The 17,389-nt window shown below is 40.1% G+C and overlaps 1 protein-coding gene across 2 annotated transcripts in view; it reads left to right on the top strand.

Moving 5' to 3' along the window:
• HMGCLL1 (3-hydroxymethyl-3-methylglutaryl-CoA lyase like 1) overlaps positions 1–17,389 on the top strand; it is a 91,777-nt gene that overhangs the window by 55,071 nt on the left and 19,317 nt on the right. For both annotated transcript variants that reach the window (XM_054988224.1, XM_054988215.1), the window contains 2 exons: positions 955–1,018; positions 7,061–7,249. In XM_054988224.1, coding sequence (XP_054844199.1) covers positions 955–1,018; positions 7,061–7,249 — 253 coding nt within the window. The remainder of the gene's footprint in view (positions 1–954; positions 1,019–7,060; positions 7,250–17,389) is intronic.

Here is a 17,389-nt window from a genome sequence, read left to right as displayed (position 1 = left end):
GAAATATCGCGTTTTCCGCGCGACGACGCGCAACGTTTCGTGATGGGGAGGGCCGTCTGGAATTGGCCCAGTTTAAAACCCGGGGAACCCATCACTTGCAGTTCTCCCCAGTCTTTCCTGATTGATCAGCAACATCCATCCAGAAAAGAATGAGTGATCATGTGAACATGCAATTCATATGCAGTTCCCAGCCAGTGTTATGCAACATTTCTGCATAAATTGCAATTGCACTTATTATACTTGGAGCCCAATTTAAAACCTTATGATACTGGAATGGTGAAAGTGAACACAGAAGCAGCAGCATTAGGGATATTCCTTAATCTTATGCCAGCATTGGAGCTAATCTGCCAGTGCAATTGGAGAGTTAGTGGTCAGGTTGGAAATCTGTCAAAGATATTAAGAAATGACTTCAACAGAAGATGGCGGGATAGACTTCTTGGTGTTTGTGTACATATTTAAAGTATAAGGCTGCTGTTTTTATTGTTCAACTCCCATATTGAACACAGTGGGCATAATCTAAAAAAGTGGTGGCAAAACTAACAGCCCAGTCCTAAACATGGGGGTGTACGTTGGAAAAGGATGTGTAGGACTGCAGAGTCTCATTTACTGAAAGCAGCCATAGTTATAATGAATTTAAGTCCTATGGAGTTCAGTGGGACATGCAGCCCAATTCTCTGCCTGTTCACTGAGAAGGGAATTCCATTGAGCTACTTACTCCTAAGTAAGTGTGTGTATATTTGTATATAATTACAATCTTAGGCATCACTAATGTACTGTTTTGCTTTCAGTTTGCTTGCACTTGCATACTAATGTTAAAGGATTCTAATGTTAAAGTATTAGATTTCCATTATTCTTCCTAAGTTAATTGTACATCCAAGTATTGAAGAACATTTCTGATTATGAGAGGGTGTATCTGTGCTGGTTACACACATATCTGTGTTCTTTCTTGTTTAGGTATGTGTCTTGTGCTTTGGGATGTCCTTATGAAGGAAATATTGCACCAGCTAAAGTGGCAGAAGTAAGGCTATTTTTAAAAGAAGTTGTCTGGAAACACATATGTCTGAAATATATCTGTTTTGTGTGTAGTTTTTCATTTTTCTGGAACACCTAGCTACTTAGGAAAATCTATTTCCTCATGAAGACAGTGAATTGAAGATTTATACCACAATATCTGTTTGCTTACTAGTGATCTACATTGAGAATGAGAGCAGACAAGCTCTTGACAGGCAGTTCTGGATTGTAGTAGGGACACTCAAATGCTTGCCAGTTCTGTTCTTTTTTACCAGTGGTGATTAGGCAGCTAATTAATTGATGGGCTGTTTAGCAGTTCACAACCTGTTCATAAATATTTACAGGAGAAGATTACTTGCAGACATCAGTATCCAACTCCCAGCTGATGAAGGATCAATTAGGAGCCACCTTCTGATCTCCTGCTGGAGAAATTTGCTTTGTACCTAGCAAAGTTTTTTAAGTGAGGGGGGAGGAGAGAAGTAGAATCCTGTATCATTTGAAAGTCGGGTTCTTCTTATTTTCCATCCTGGAAACTTTGTTGCCTCTTAGACTTGTTGAGAAGCAGCAGATTTAGTGGGAGAGGGGTGTGATGAAACCCAGATGATTTCCCTTCTTTTCTCCCTATCCTAGGATGTTAGTTTAGGCTGCAGTGAAAACGACAGAAATGAGCTCTTTCTCGTCTCCCATTTGCAATGCAAAGATCAAAAGAATTGCTCAAAAGAATGAGCTCTTTTTTCTCTCCAACTTCACTATGCAGTTATTTTGCCAGGGAGGGGTAGATCAGAATCCAGCTCCCAGCTGATTCTCTCATCAGCTGTAAGTAGGCTTCTAATCAACAGGAAGCTTCAGACTTGTTCAGTAGCGGTTTGAGCTTGTCAATCAACCTGACCATATCCCTGACTGAAAATTTTGAACAAGTTAAGTTCAACTAACAAACAGGTTTGCTCTAAAATTTGCAACATTCCCCATCTTTAATTTCTCAGTCCAAAAAGAGATCTTCAGAGCACTGTTCCCTTCCTGCATATATTTTATTGCTTCAGTGCTTTTTATTGCACACCACCTGTACTGAAAACGTAAACTTCTGTATCTCCTTCATGGGTTACAATTGGTTACACTGCAATTACAAATTGTCTCTTTCAGTCCGTCAGCTGAAAATATGAGATAGTTCATAGCTAGCAAGTACTAATGACCAGGGCTTATTAAATAATACTCATTTGCCTGTCACCAAAGCAACAACTTGACTACCTCTAGAAATATTAGTTGAACATCATTGTTGATTAAAAATCAGTCAAGAAGTACAAAAGATGGGTTTGCAAGAACAGTCCCATTATACCTCAATACTATGGGCAAACACTATGAAATTTTTTTGCACAAACCTAAATTTTGGACCAAAGCTGGTAGGTAAAGGTAATGCAAATTCTGTCTCTCTTTCTCTCTCTTTTAAAAGCATGAGATGGTTGTATGTATATACGTGCCATCCAATTGCAACCAACTTATGGTGATTCTGGCAAGGGAGTTTCAAGACAGGTGAGAAGCAGAGGTGGTTTGACATTGCCTTCCTGTGCAGATTCTTCATTGGTGAGTCCCCCATCCAAGTACTGACCCTGCTTAGCTTCTGGGATCTGATATGATCATGCCACCCTTTCTCCTGATGAAATAATTACAGCCCAAATACATTTAGATGTTGAGTGAGTGTGTCCAAAGCTTCTACAGGAATCCTATTCATAGTTTCACCCTTCTAAATCCATTGAAGCCAATGGGCTTAGAAAGGTGTAACTCTGTTTAGGATTACACTGATAATGTATTCCATTGAAGTCTCAGGGGAGGATATACAATGGATAGATACCTCACCAGCGGTAGACCTCAAGGGTTCATTGTTGGCTAGGAGTCTTTCAAAGAATGCTGGTCCAAACATGTTTTGCTCTAACCCAAAAGATATTTCTTTAGTTCTTAAGCAAAGGTGCATATTCAGAACAATTTAACACCGTTTAAGTGATTCCCTGTATGCTCTCTTGCTTTGCAAACTTAAAAAAAATATGGAGCTTGGGTAGTCTATTAAGAGGCAAAGTATGTATGCCATTTATTTGGTCTTTGATCTGTGCATATCAAAATATCCTATGCTTGCAGTACTCTGAATAACAGCATGGATTATGTGGTAGGTGTGTTATAAGAATGGAATTGGAATGTCACAGGGATGTACACTGACTGATCTGTGATTGCAGACTCCACTCATCCCTGACTGGACTTGTTGCCAGAGCAGGTTAATTGTGACTAATATATAAGCCCCAATTTAAGAAACATGGGCCAATTTAGAAAAGTTTCTCGTATGTTTGTTTGTTGTTTGATGGCTCTAACATCAGATAAAGACTTTAATATGTACAAGTGCTATCCAGGCTCAATGAACACTTTCACATCACCTGACATCAACCTCAACACAATGCTTTTTACAATACATGCAGTTGTTCAGCAGTGATGTATGTGCTTGGGAGAACCAGACTTTAGAAGATTGAAAGGTGAGGCAGCATTAGGGTGGAGATTGCTCATCGGGACCTATTTGGTAGAAGGAACTATCCGCAGCTGCTAATGAGGTGCTAAAAATCCAGGCACTGTGTATTGTCCCTCTTGGGTTCTACAATTACAACACTAGGGTTTGTTTCTACTTAGTTTTTCCTTCTTGAACACTCTCCATCTAGCCTGAATCTCTATTTGCCTGGAGTTTATTGTAATACTTCTCCTGCAACAGACACATGTCTTACTACTTTCCTAAGGATAGCAGTTTTCTGATTCAGTTGGTTTTCATGAGAAGCTCTGTGTGACGTATCTTTAGATATATTGGTGATGACAGGTTAAACTGTGCTGCTCCCAACTTTCCTATTACAATACCATATTGCAGTTTAACATTAAAAAAAAACTCTAGGTAAAGTTAAGACCATTCCCCCCCTCCTCCCACCCGCTGTCAACAGGACTCTTTTGAACATTTCAGGGGAAGCCCAACTTCTTTTCCACAGAGCTCCTCCTGCTAATGCTACCTTCTGCAGCAGGGGCTATTGAAAGTCACAAATACCAGACAAAGAATTGCTTTAGAAATAAAAATATTGTATATGTCATATTCTTTCCTTCTTCTGCCCCATGTCAGACCTTTACTTGGGTAAGACGATATAAAACATGGAACAGTTACATCAAACGGAAATAAACAGCAATAGCCATGGGGTTCATAGCTTCCTTTGTGGACTTGGAACAAAACAGTTTAACTTTCCTTGTGTCCCTTTTTCATCTGTTCTTTACATAAAAGACATAATGCAGTCACTCCAGGACAACAGGGACTAGTAACTCTACACTCTGTCAACCTTCATCACACATGTCCACAGCTGGTTCTCTAGTAAAGCCCTTGAATTTCTTTAGCAGCCTGGTGCTACTAGAGCACTATAGTGTATCTGAAAGCCTTTTGTAGCTGTTTTGCACATTGATTCATACTAGGAGGGTACACCAAGAAAATTTCCATTTCAGTTTCAGTTTTGTGGGTTCTAGATTAATTCTGTTCCATTATTGGTTTGTTCTGGGTGGGCTGGTGCTGGCTCAGATCTGATCAAGGGGGTTTATTTTTCATGAGTTTCAGCCCATTGTGCATGCCTAAGGCAGGCGTTAGTTGCACATACACAGATGTACGCTGTTCTTTTCAATGGAGTTGGGGAAATGAAGCTCTGGGGTAGCTGTTTTTGCACTTGACGGCATCAAAATCTGTCGAAACACACTCCTCGATCCAAATAATGAATTGACCTACTGAGTTTGAACATAACATACATACGACAACAACAGGGTTCAGTCATGGACCCTGAAGAATGCTTTGAGATGGGAAAGGTGTCAAGGTGAGTATTGGGGCTGTGTGCGCGCACGCATGCGCGTGCATACACACACACACGTTCTTTTGAAGGGAGGGCAACGAGGCTTTATTCATGCTTAATCAAGTAAAAGCTACAAATTCATCCTCCTAGTCCAAAACTCCATCGATCCAAAGAGTTTCTTCTCCAGCACAAAACACACACAACAACAATGGACCCCAAAGAGCACGCACAATGGCAGGAAGCTGACTGGCAAAGCAGTGGTGGTGGCCCGGTGCCTGAGCAGGAGAGTGCTCCATTGCCATCCAGCGCAGTGAAATTTTTAAAAAATCATGCTTTATGATAATGGCAATAAATTACCTTTGTATCCTGCTGTTGCTTCTTGATGTCATGTTTCCCTGCACTTTGTAGTTGCATTCTGATGATGAGGGCACCCCCCAAAAGAAGCACACCATCTTCCCTCCTCCCTCCAATGGAGTTAAATTGAAAGAATGTTTCGAAAGCTGATGAGCAGGAAGGAGTGCATGGTAGTGCTCCCCTGAGTCCAGATTGGCAGGGAGACAATACTGGTGCCCAGGTGGCACCAAAAAAGCTGCACCTTTCCTCCTCTCTGCCAATGGAGCTGGCCCTGACCTGGGTAGCTCAGGAGAGCCTGAACTTGTCATACCTCAGAAGCTAAGCAAGTTTGGTCTTGGTTAGTAATTGAATGGGAGACCTCCAACAAAGATCAAGGTTGCAGAGGCAAACCACCTTTGTGAGTCTCTTGCCATGAAAACCCCACCAGGGGTCGCCATAAGTCAACTATAATTTGAGAGCACGATTTCATTTTCACCAATGAAAATTAAATTTAACGGATGTTTCTGAAGCCTGACGGTGGGAGGAGGGGTTATTGTTCCTCCTCTTTCGATGACCCAATTGGCAAAGAGACTGCCCTGGAAAAATACACTCATGCACAGGTAAGAACTTAAATGAAATACACAAACTTTTTGGTGGGATTGTTGCAGTCTCATTTTCTGATTTTGTTCTGCCATTCTGGAAGCTGCTTTAACTGACCAAACCAGAGATTTCTGTGTGTATTTTTAGCTTGTTTGTTCTGCTATGCACACCCCTAGTTCATAATGTAGTGGGCTGTAGGGTCTGACCATTTGACTGTTCAAAATAAAAAATTGGTGACTAAACTTGTCAGAGATCAGTCAAGTACTCTGAAGTATTCAACAAGAAAAAATACTTTAATCATTAATAATTGATTCCAGTGCCAGTTGTAAAAACAAACTAGTAAACGGTCTTTAAGAATTTTAATTTCATCATTTCATGTTTCTATTTTTAAAGATTATAACTTGTAATAATGTTGACTAATGTTTCCATAAATATGAATCGTATGGTGTGGAGTTTGGTTTGGTACTGGGAATTAAAAAATGAATTTTTTAGCCCCCAGATTGAGTTTCCCTTAGGAAACAATGGCCGACTATTACCGAATTTCTGCTATATTACTAAACCAAACTAGAGAATCAATGTGTGTTCAGGAAATACCGAATTTTTTCTCTGGTTCAATATTCCCAGTTTGGATTTACCTAATTTTTTTGTGTGTGCACTCCTCTAATGATTGGTTTATTGAACAATGCATTTTGGTTTTTATTCTAGTTTTTATCCTGGAACTCCAGGAGCATCCTGAAACAAGCATTTCAAACATAGCATTTAACAAAAGACAAAGTTATAATCATGAAGAATATAGAGTCTCTCTACATAAGACATCTTACACGAGTAGGATCAAGTGAAAGAGCTTACACTTGTTCTCCCATTGTGGATACACATACAGTGCTAGGGAGACAGAGTACACTTGAATATAAGACCACCCAGAAAGTAAGTCACTTGAGCGTCCCTGTGTAAGATGTCTTGTGTAGAGAGACTCAAGTCAAGTGGTAATGTCATACTCAAAGAACCCAAGGAAGAAGATGATATGATTTTGGGTTTTAGTTGTAGAAAATTTTCAGGAGATAAAGTTTATTAAAAATTCTCAAGGTCAACATGAAATGGAGATTAATCTCTTTTGGGATGGCATAGCCATTATAACTTTTTTATATTCCTGGAAATTCTCACTATAGTTGAATTCTTAATGGTCAGGAATCATAAATACTTTACAATTTTATATTTTCATTGGGAAGGGTATTGTTTCGCTTGTGTCTGATACTCTCATTTCCCCCCGTCATCAGGTTTCTAAAAGGCTATACAGCATGGGCTGTTATGAAATATCGCTGGGAGATACAATTGGTGTGGGGACTCCGGGCAGCATGAAAAGAATGTTGGACTCTGTAGTGATGGAAATCCCTGTGAAAGCCATTGCGGTGCATTGCCATGACACGTATGGCCAGGCTTTAGCAAATATCCTTACAGCTATGCAGGTAATTTCTAGCCTTTAAATACAAATAATGCTTCTGAAAGCTTTATAGATCTCAGTCTTTATTTTCATGTTGGTTTGGTAACAAGAGGAGACAAACACAAGTATGTGATTAGCTTAAAAGTTGTAATGGGGAGGAGCAGCTTCCCCAGGACCATAGCTTTATCAGAGTATGCTAGGAGTGGCATGGGAGTTCTTTCCAATCTCATTCTAGCATGACTCTGGTACAGGACATCACCAGCTTGCCCACCCCGTCAGCCTCCTTCAGATTTTACTAGGACTTATATTGGTGTAGCTACACCACAGTAGGTCTTATACTATTGCTTGTAATATATAGAGTGAGATGAACATCAAGCTTACATACAATCGTTATAAGCTAGTAACAAAATTCTGCAGTTTATGAACCTGGTAAAAGTGTTTGTGGGCATTTTTATTCATTTATTTGACAAAATATTCATTTAGAAATGGTTAATGGAAGTTATGAACCCAGTTTGTCCCTTGCAGGGTACCGTGTACCTAACGAGTGAGATTGTGGTTGAATGGCAGAGCTCCTGCTTTGCATGCAAAAGGTCCCAGGCAGTTAAAAGAATCAGGTAGTAGGTAATGTGAAAGACCTCTGCCCAAGATTCTGGAATGCTGCTGCCAGTCACAGTACGCAACATTGTCTTTGACACATCAAAGGTCTGACTCAGTATAGAAAGCTTCATCTGTTTGTGTATTCTATTTCTAAATATTGGATTGATGCTAGGCAATAACATTCATGAAAATCAGGAGGACTGATGGTGGTGATGATAGGATCCAGTACTCATTAGGCTTTCCTGTAAGTGAACATTCTCCATTATGTTGTAGTAGCACTGCAATCTATACAATGTGGATTAAGTGTTTAGATCCAGGGCCAGATGCACTGGTGGTCTATAAAAATTCAGTGCAAGCTCTTTCACCTTGTTATCAAATGGGCCTATAAGGCAGCTTACAGCAATAAAACCTAAGTCAGCTGTCACAAAACAGAAGCAAAAAGAGAGAGATTAATGCATACACATACCAGAATCACTGTTAAGGCAACACCCACCTTTACAGCCCAGTATTCCTTTGTGACTGCTAAAGTCATGCTTTGTTAATCCTTGCATGGCATGTAGGAGAATCAGCGCTGCACAAACTCTCTAGTGGCTCCAGTTGGCTCCTGAGGGCTGTGAAAAGGAAAAGATTTCTATAGCTTCTTTCCCAGGGCAAAACTGGGAAATAATAATCCCCCCCTTTATTATAACTGTACAGTTGAAACAGAGACTACTTTAAAGATAAACCAAGATGATTAAGGAAAGCAAACTATGGAAGTGAGAACGGGCTCTGGCTTCAGTAATAAAGCATGAACTTTGTACAGGGTTCCATGTTCCATTACTGGCATCTCCAGGTAAAAGGAGTCAGTTATATGCTCCAGTAATATGATTCAGTATAAAACTGCTTCATATGTTCAGAAATTTTTATTTATTTAATTTATTTATAACGCTGTTCTGGATGAGACTGGTCAGGCCTGATTCTGATATAGGTGTATGCACTTCAGAAGCCCTAGAGCCCTAGTTAGCTTTCCTATATCAGATTGTTTAATTCCTGACAAGAGGTACATGTCAACAATGTTTCTGGTTCGTTATGGTTATAGTACACAAATGATACTAGGAGAGCTGTGGTTATTGAAGGCTTATACTGCATTGGAATTGGATGGTCTAGCCATTTTACTGCTACAAACTAACACGGCAAACTCCTTTGAAGCCTCACACCAAAAGGAGATGTTTACATTTACTAGCAAAGGAATGTTTTGGTTGCATCCTCCCTCTCCCCCCCTAATTGCATCTTCTCTCTCCTCCCCTCCTCCCCCCTCCTCTTCTATATTTGACCAGTTTCTGTACCATGCATCTGACGAAGAGAACTTGATTCTCGAAAGCTTATGCTACAATAAAATTGGTTAGTCTTAAAGGTGCTACTGGACTCTTTTGATTTTGCTTCCATTCTAATCCTTTATTACAGCTTAACTGTTTTGCATTTTGTACGCTGATTCACTGAATAGAAAATTATACCATCCATTATTGCTACATAGATAATTAAAGAAGAGCAATTACATAAAAGTATCCTACCCAAAGATAAGCAAGTCAGAAGCAAGGAGACCCTTCTAAGAAGAAGCTCCCAATCAATTTAGTTTCTCATGTTTTTAGGTTTTTAAAATAATCTCCTAAAAATAGCTAGCTGTCCTACTCGATAAGGACACACATTCTTGGCTGACTAAGGGAGCAATCCTAAGCAGATCTACTCCAAAGTGACTTCCATTTTAGTCAATGCGACTTACACCCAGGGAAATGTTCATAGGATTACAGGGTAATTCTCCTATAACTTTATACAAAGTTATCTATACTTGAATATCTTATATCAAACTATTAGTTCATTCTTGCTACTTTTTATCATAACTAAGTCTATTTAAAAATAGTGATTACAGGATTCTCATATGTATGAATATCTTTTGGCTCCCAACCAGTATTCCTCACTTTGAACTATGCATCCATGAAGTTGGACATTCCTGCCGTTCTCAGATGCTTTTGCACCTGGCCCTCAACATGTAATAACCGTTGATGTGGGTTAGATGGTTCTTAATCTACAGAAGGCCATGTTATTGTATTACTCTTTTGTTTCCTGCCCCTTTCCAAAGCTATTGTATTCCGGTTTTCTAAATTCCGTTTTTTTTAAAACTCTCTCTCTGGTTTGTAGAAACGTTCTCCACAATCTTTTTGGTCAAGTCCAGCAGCTGTTCCTCTGTATTCCTGGCCATATCTGTGACAATTGACCTTTCTCGCGGAAATTGAAAGTGGATTACAGGAAAAAAGATACTTGTATAGCATAAGATATGCAATGCCCGGTGCAATAGGACTATGATTACAGAATTAGAAGACAATACAAACATCAAACTGCATAAGGCAACATATACTATAAAAAGTGTAACAAGTGGAATTATAAAGATAGAATGCAGTAAAAGCAGGAAAATACCTAGAATAATTATTGCAGTAGACTACAATTGTGTTCCATTCTAAAGGAGCTCTCCTGGACTTTTTCATTCTGCCAGAGTTCTCACTCCTTCATAAAAATGCCCTGAACATTTCTGTTTTGCACATTTGTGGGGATGATAGAAGTGTGAGAGCCTTCCTTACCTCCTCTGGCAGGCAGTTCCAGAAGGTGGGAGCCACCGCAGAGAAAGTGTGTGAAAGTGAAATGTCCCATCATTGACATTGGCAGAAATTGCTTTTGTCACATAATTTTCAAGCTTGTTGGAATTCCAGCAGTTCAAACTGAACCCAGATGCCTAGTGCCACACACAGTTTTCTTTTTCTTTCTTTCTTTCTTTCTTTCTTTCTTTCTTTCTTTCTTTCTTTCTTTCTTTCTTTCTTTCTTTCTTTCTTTCTTTCTTTCTTTCTTTCTTTCTTTTCTATTGTGGCTCTCTCTGCTCTTTAGAAAAAAGAAGATAGAAATTTTTTTCATAAACTAAATGACCCCAGTTAGTAAGTCCTGAATCATCAAATGGAAAACCTGGAATATAATAACTAGAACAGGCTTAACTTTAAAACTCAATAATGTATCAGACATGCTTGTTACCATGCAGAGCATGATAGAATCATAACTCTAAATGAAATAATGGTGACACAGAGTTTATTCTTTCATTTGCTACCAACTAAACCATTCACTTTCCTGACCTAGATAGCCCAGGCTAGTCTGATCTTATCATATTTTGGAAGCTAAATAGGATTAGTACTTGGATGAGAGACAACCAAGGATGTCCAAAATCACTACACAGAGGCAGGCAATGGCAAACCATCTCTGAACGTCTTCTTCCTTGAAAACTCTACAGGGTTGCCATAAGTTGGCTGCGACTTGATGGTAAAAAAAAAAAGCAGTCACTGTTAGAAGCTGCAGAGGATAAAACAACATTTGCTATGTCTTGTTAACAAAGGAAGACAAGTATTGATCTGCATGTGGATAAAGGAGCCTTAAAAATGAAGTCTGTTGAATTCATTATCTTGTATGCTCCTATGATAAGCATTTTTGTTAACAGAGCTACTTGTTAACAGAGCTACTTGTTAAATTTTTTACTTGAGTTTTCCAAAATTGCCACTCGTTCTTCTGTTTTATAATCTGCTCCCTGTAAGTGTTTAACTTTTTCTTGAAGCGTCAGGCTTGATTCCATAGCCTCCTCAGCGACTTTAGAGACTTTTTGCAGATTGTTGTTGATTTCTTCAAACCTGGCCATCAGAGGCTTTATTATAATGGCAATCTTGTGAAGGATCTTTTCTTCGATACAGTCTATGTTTTGCTTCAAAGTATTCATAGAGCAGTGAAATTCTTCTCTCATTGAAAGAGAATTATCTACTACTTTCAGTTCCTCAGAGGCCTCCATTTTGTTTCTGTCAGTTTCTTCTGCTGCTTTGCTCATTGCTCGACTTGCTGACTGGAAATAAGCTGGGAGAGAGCCCGATTGTGTCAGAGAGAGTTTATTTTTATTCACCCCCCCCTTTCTTCATTTCTTTCAGGTTGTTTTGTGATTTATAGAAGTCTCAGTTGATCGAGACAGGGCTTTAAGGGAGTCAGAGCTTTAGTCCTGAGCATCTGCCATGTTCACTCAGGCATCACACACACCTTAATGGTGCTTTTTCTGACATCATCGAGTCATTAAAGGGTATCATCCCGGAGATCGTGCTAGGAAGATGCTTCATGCCCTGTGTTTGCGCGATCTCCTGGGGCGTGTGTGAAAATGGCCAGTGTCCGACACAGCAAGGTTCACCTACCAGCAAACGGGTTCTGATAGAGAATGAGAAAGGGATTTTGGGCCTAGCTTTAAAACTGAGCTCAGCCAACTAAGAAATTCATTAAAGAAAGCAGTACAAAATAAAACATAAATGTCTGTAGTTGAGATCCTGATGAGTTCTAATTTCTTCCTTAAAATGTGTTTTAATGCAAATATAAAAATCATATGAATAAATAGTTCTAAATAGTAAGATTTTAAACATGTGTCACATGGTGACTAAAACCTGGCTGACTCCAAATTAAAATATTAAAATATCAGAATTTAATGATGTGACAAAGTCAGCAAGAAAAAAGAAGGCGTGGCTAGTTGTTTGTGAACAGAGTGTTTTGAGTAAAATTGCATGTATAGATAGGATAATATGACAGATAAAGTATTTAGCTGAACAAAATGGTAAAGCACATTTATAGGAAACTGTTGCAGACCTCCAAAGGAGGGCAAAAAATGTATCGGGGAAGTTTTGTATAAGTAGGCTTCTGTAAGGCTAGAATATAGATCACGGGGGATTTTTGCTGAGACTGAGAAAGAGACCTTAGAGTCATAGTGAATAGCTCAATGAAAGTGTCGACTCAATATGCTGCAGCAGTGGAAAAAGCAAACTCTGTGCTTTAGGAAAGAGATTGAAAATTCAAGACAATATTATAATGGTCTTGCATAGATCTATGGTGTGGTCTCATTTGGAATATTGTGTGCAGTTCTGGTCACTGTATCTCCAAAAGGATATTGCAGAGCCAGAGAAAGTACAGAAGAGGATAGCTGAGATGATGCAATGGTTGAGACACTTTTCCTATGAGGAAAAGCTAAAGAGTCTGGGACTTTTCCGTTAAGAAAAGAGAGGATGAAAGGAGAGGTTATAATAGAGGATTATATGAAATTATCCATGGGGTAGGGAGTGGACGGAGATAACTTTTTATCCCTCTGCCAAAATACTAGAACATCCAATGCAGTTGATGTGCAGTAGATTCAGCACTGAGGGCCAAGCTACAAGTGATGAATGACACTTGAACGGCAAGTGGATCGAGTAGAGAGCAAGTGGAGGGTAAGTGAATAGGGAGGAATACACTTGCCATTCAAGTGTCATTCGTCACTTGTGGTTTGGCCCTGAGAAAATGAAATACTCCTTTATACAAGAGATTAAAATGTGGAATTCGCTGCCAGAGGGTGTAGTGATGGCTAAAGGCATACACTGTTTTAAAAAGGGATTCGAGAAGATTCAAAGAGGATAGTATCAGTGGCCATGGTGACTAAAGGGAACCCCCACATTTAGAGGCAGTAAACCTCTGAGTATCAGTGCCAGGAGGCAGCATCAGCGGGAGGCCTCGTCCTCTTATGCCCTGTTGTTGGTCGTCCAGAGTAACTGGTTGGCCACTTTGTTGGAGAGGATGCTGTGCTAGATCGACCACTGGTCTGATCTAGCAGGGCTCTTCTTGTGGTACCTTGACATTACCTGGAATAGAGCTTACAGGACAGGCAAGTTTGTGTGTGTGTGTGTGTGTGTTAAATAGGTGGCTGCAAGCCCCCTAATTTTTAACACAGCTTGTCCAAATAACAAAAATTATGTTATGCTAACTTTATATATGAATCAATCTTTTTGGTTAAAAGTAGTTTTGACATTGGACAGACTGCAGTTGCAGAAAAAATGTCTCTGACAATGCCACCCTAAGCAGAGTTACACACTTCTAAGCCCATCGACTTTGACAGATTTAGAGGGCTGTAATTTTGCTTAGGATAGCACTGTTGGTGTTCTGTTTCCTGATCTGAGTTTTCATGCAAATTCATTTGATATGAATCCAATGATATCTTCTCCTGAGGGTGCTTTACAGTCTGGACCAACAAGAAGAATTCCTGCTGCTAGTAAAATGCATTTATTTAGTTGTACCAGTTTGCTAGCTGCTATCTAGAATGTACAAAATGTATGGCCACTGCCTAAATATAATCTGTAAGGGAGATAGATAGGAGAAAAGTGAAGCAGGGTGTAGAACATGACAAGTAGTAATGACAAGATGTTATAAGGGTGAGTTGATTGCAAGCAAAAGGTTCAGGGGCAGTTGTCCAGGAAAGACTTTCCAAAGGATGTGGGGTCTGAAAAAGGATTTGGAAGTCGATCTTCCAGACAAGCAGCTGATCTGGGGATTTAAATGTCCCTTTCCATGCTGCTGCAAAGCGGCACGAAAAGGGGCATTTAAACCCCATGAACCAGTTCGCGAACTGGGGCAAGTTTGTGAAAGTTTGTGGTTCATAGTTTGTGAAACTCCACGAACCACACAGTTCAGTTTTTCCCGGTGCGCTGAATCTATGCATTAAAGAGTGGTTCTCCGTCGACAGTTGGGACTACACACCAGGGTCGTTTTCACACCGTCCCTGAGGAAGCGGACATCTTGAAACAAGCTGTTTAATCCAGACGCTTGTAGGGCGGTGCAGCCATCAACCCAGTGTGACTGGATTCCCCATAGGGTACTTCACATCCACAGTGTGACCCACCCCAACTCGGAGTTTTTCTTAGGGACCCTCAATGCTTTGCCATCTGTGGCTAGATACTCCAGTGAACTAGGGGAATGCACCTGGAATGTACTGCATGAAAAATCATTTACAAGTGTTGTTCACTGGTGGAACTCATTGAGGGTTTATGGTCTATTGTGAAGCAATTAGTCACATTGTTAAGAATGTTTGATTATACTGTCATTTTTGTATGAACATACTTTATTATTGTACACAGTATACACGACTAAATTGATTTGTACTTTGTTATATATTTCATTGTGGCTCCTTATTGTTGGTTTGTCGTTTATTGTGTCTAAGGAGCTGCCTCTGGTTCTGTTGTATAAGGTGAGTTGTGTGGCATCATGTCATCTGGTAGCCACCACCACCACACCTAGGTAGCTTGTACAAAGAGCATAGTAGGAAGTTACCCAGTGGTCGGTGCTGGGCCTGGCCCCAATGAGTCCTCCCTCCAGCATAGGAGGGAAGGGTTTAAGGGTGGGCTGGGGAGCCAAAATAGCCCTGGATATGGCCCTCCCCCTGCCTTTTACTGACAGAAGCCAATGCTGAAGGCTGGCAATACTGTTGCAGCTGACTAGCAACTCTCATGATAGCCTTTTGAGATCTCAGGCAGTATTCATTACTTAAAGATACAGGTGCTGCTTCTGTTATGGCAGGTGTTTACCCCCCAATGTATTTTGGTATTTTAGACTTTTCTGAAAATCTGGGGATTTTCTCAGGTTTGTAGAAAGTTATACGTTGATTGTTCATGGCTCCAGTCTTTCAATTTCAGGATCCACAGATGGATACTTGACTGCTTATGACTCTAATCTCTCAATTTAAGTATCCACAGGTAGGACCATGTAAAGAACTAGATATACTGGTATATTCTCTGGGGTACTTCACATTATACTTCCCACTCTAGAGCTTCTGGTAGGACAACATCTTGAAGTGCCTTTGAGTGGCATCAGGATATAAATGGAACGACTTGAATTGGGACTTTGAAGCTCATCTGGAAAGGGATAAGTTACAGCAAAGATCTAAAGACAGGGTGATAAAGATGTGCTGAAACAGTGATAAAAACAAAACTGATACGTATAAAGTGATGAATATTAGTTACCCATGGAGAAATTAACAATGACATTTCACCCTCCGATAAACCTCTCTGAATATAGCAATTTTATACAGCCCTTAAAATTAGAGCCTTGATCTGGATGAATAACACAAATACCCTAATTAAGAAAAAGACATCCCTCTTGATCAAGCTAAGGTTCCTATACATAGAATGTGCATGGCAATTAATACCCAGTGAAGAAGGATGCTGCATGCACCTTGCTGGGTATTTAACCATGTGCACAATAGAAGCTCCATGCAAGGTTCCACTCCCTAATTCAGTGGTGATGCCTATATAGACCCTTCTTAGGAACCAAGTAATTGAGCTTATCAGCTGGAGCAGCAGCAGCTGGGATAAAGAAGTGCAGTAATTAATACCAGCTCCCCTCTACCTGGCAATCAGCTGTTCAGTACTGCAACTACTTTTTGAAAAGAGCTTTGTGTGTGCAGCCTTTGCACAGGCACCCAATTGGATCCAGGCTGTGAATCTGGGCTCCAATGGTCAGTTCTCACTGAGCTTATTGAATAGCTTCAGTGTCCATTTTGAACTCTTCCAAGGAAATGGACTAATAAACCAAGATGCCCACACGTGTATAATTGATTATAGCTGCTGTATGTGGGGAAGTTCTGGTGACTGTAAACGTAACTAATTCCTACTAGGCATACTTTGACTTATGACCTTAGCAGTACAATCCTAAATGGTGTTACATTCTTCTATGTCAGTTGAAGTCAATGGGCTTAGAAAGTTGTAGCTCTGCTCAGGCTTGTACTTTAAGGTTCCTTCAGTCTTATTAATATTTTTTATTAGTGAGTCCTATTGAACACATGAACATGTGAAGCTTTCTTATATTGAATGAGTCCATGAAAGTCAGTATCGCCTGCTCGCACTGGCAGTGTCTCTCCGGAGTCTTTGGCCTGGTCTTTCATATCACCCGCTAACTGATCCTTCAACTGGAGATGCTGGAGCTTGAACTTGGGACCTGCTGTATGCTCTGCAGATGCTCTACCTCTAAGCCATGTGCTGGGTGCCCTCAACACTCCAAGAAAGGCAATATTATATGGTTTAATACTAGGAGGGAGAAGAAGGGAAGAATAAAGCGAATTATTTAGGAATTACATATATGTACATTACTAAGTTTCACTGTTACTAGATGGGATTGTTTATGGACGCAGCTGCCATCTTGCAGATATGATCAGGGAGGTTTGGCAGTGCAGAGTAAAAAAATGCCAGTTGAGAGTCTGGTAATGGGCAAATAAAATGGGGTTCATTGGCAGAGCAGGGAATCTCAGAAAGTAATTTGAAGCTTGACCTTTGACAATAGAGTATGAGGTAGAAGTGGGAGTGGATTTTATGTGCAGAAGTCAAGTCGGTGTTGACAAGCTTAAATTAGGCACAATTCTGTTCATGCAAAAACATTATGCAGCAGCAGCTACAGTTTTCTGCTCTCCGGACGTTGCTTCCTAGAATTTGGTTTGAGCTGTTGGACAAAACTTTGGCTCAGGCTCAAAACCTCAGAGATCTTTCTTGACAGTTTTTCTTATTCTGGAATTTAGCCTTCCACAAGTATATATCAAATGCCCCTTGGGGAGTTGCCATGTCAACTAGGGATAAGATCTATGCAATGTTTAGAGACTTTAAAGTCCAGAAGCTTAAACTTCATTGAAGAAAAAAAGAAGGCTCACAGTTGGGATGCATTTGGCCCAGCCATTTTGCACTGC

The sequence above is a fragment of the Eublepharis macularius genome, chromosome 1 (genome assembly GCF_028583425.1).
Source record: "Eublepharis macularius isolate TG4126 chromosome 1, MPM_Emac_v1.0, whole genome shotgun sequence".
NCBI classification, from domain to species: Eukaryota; Metazoa; Chordata; class Lepidosauria; order Squamata; family Eublepharidae; genus Eublepharis; species Eublepharis macularius.
This window is presented reverse-complemented; position numbering and strand designations above follow the sequence as displayed.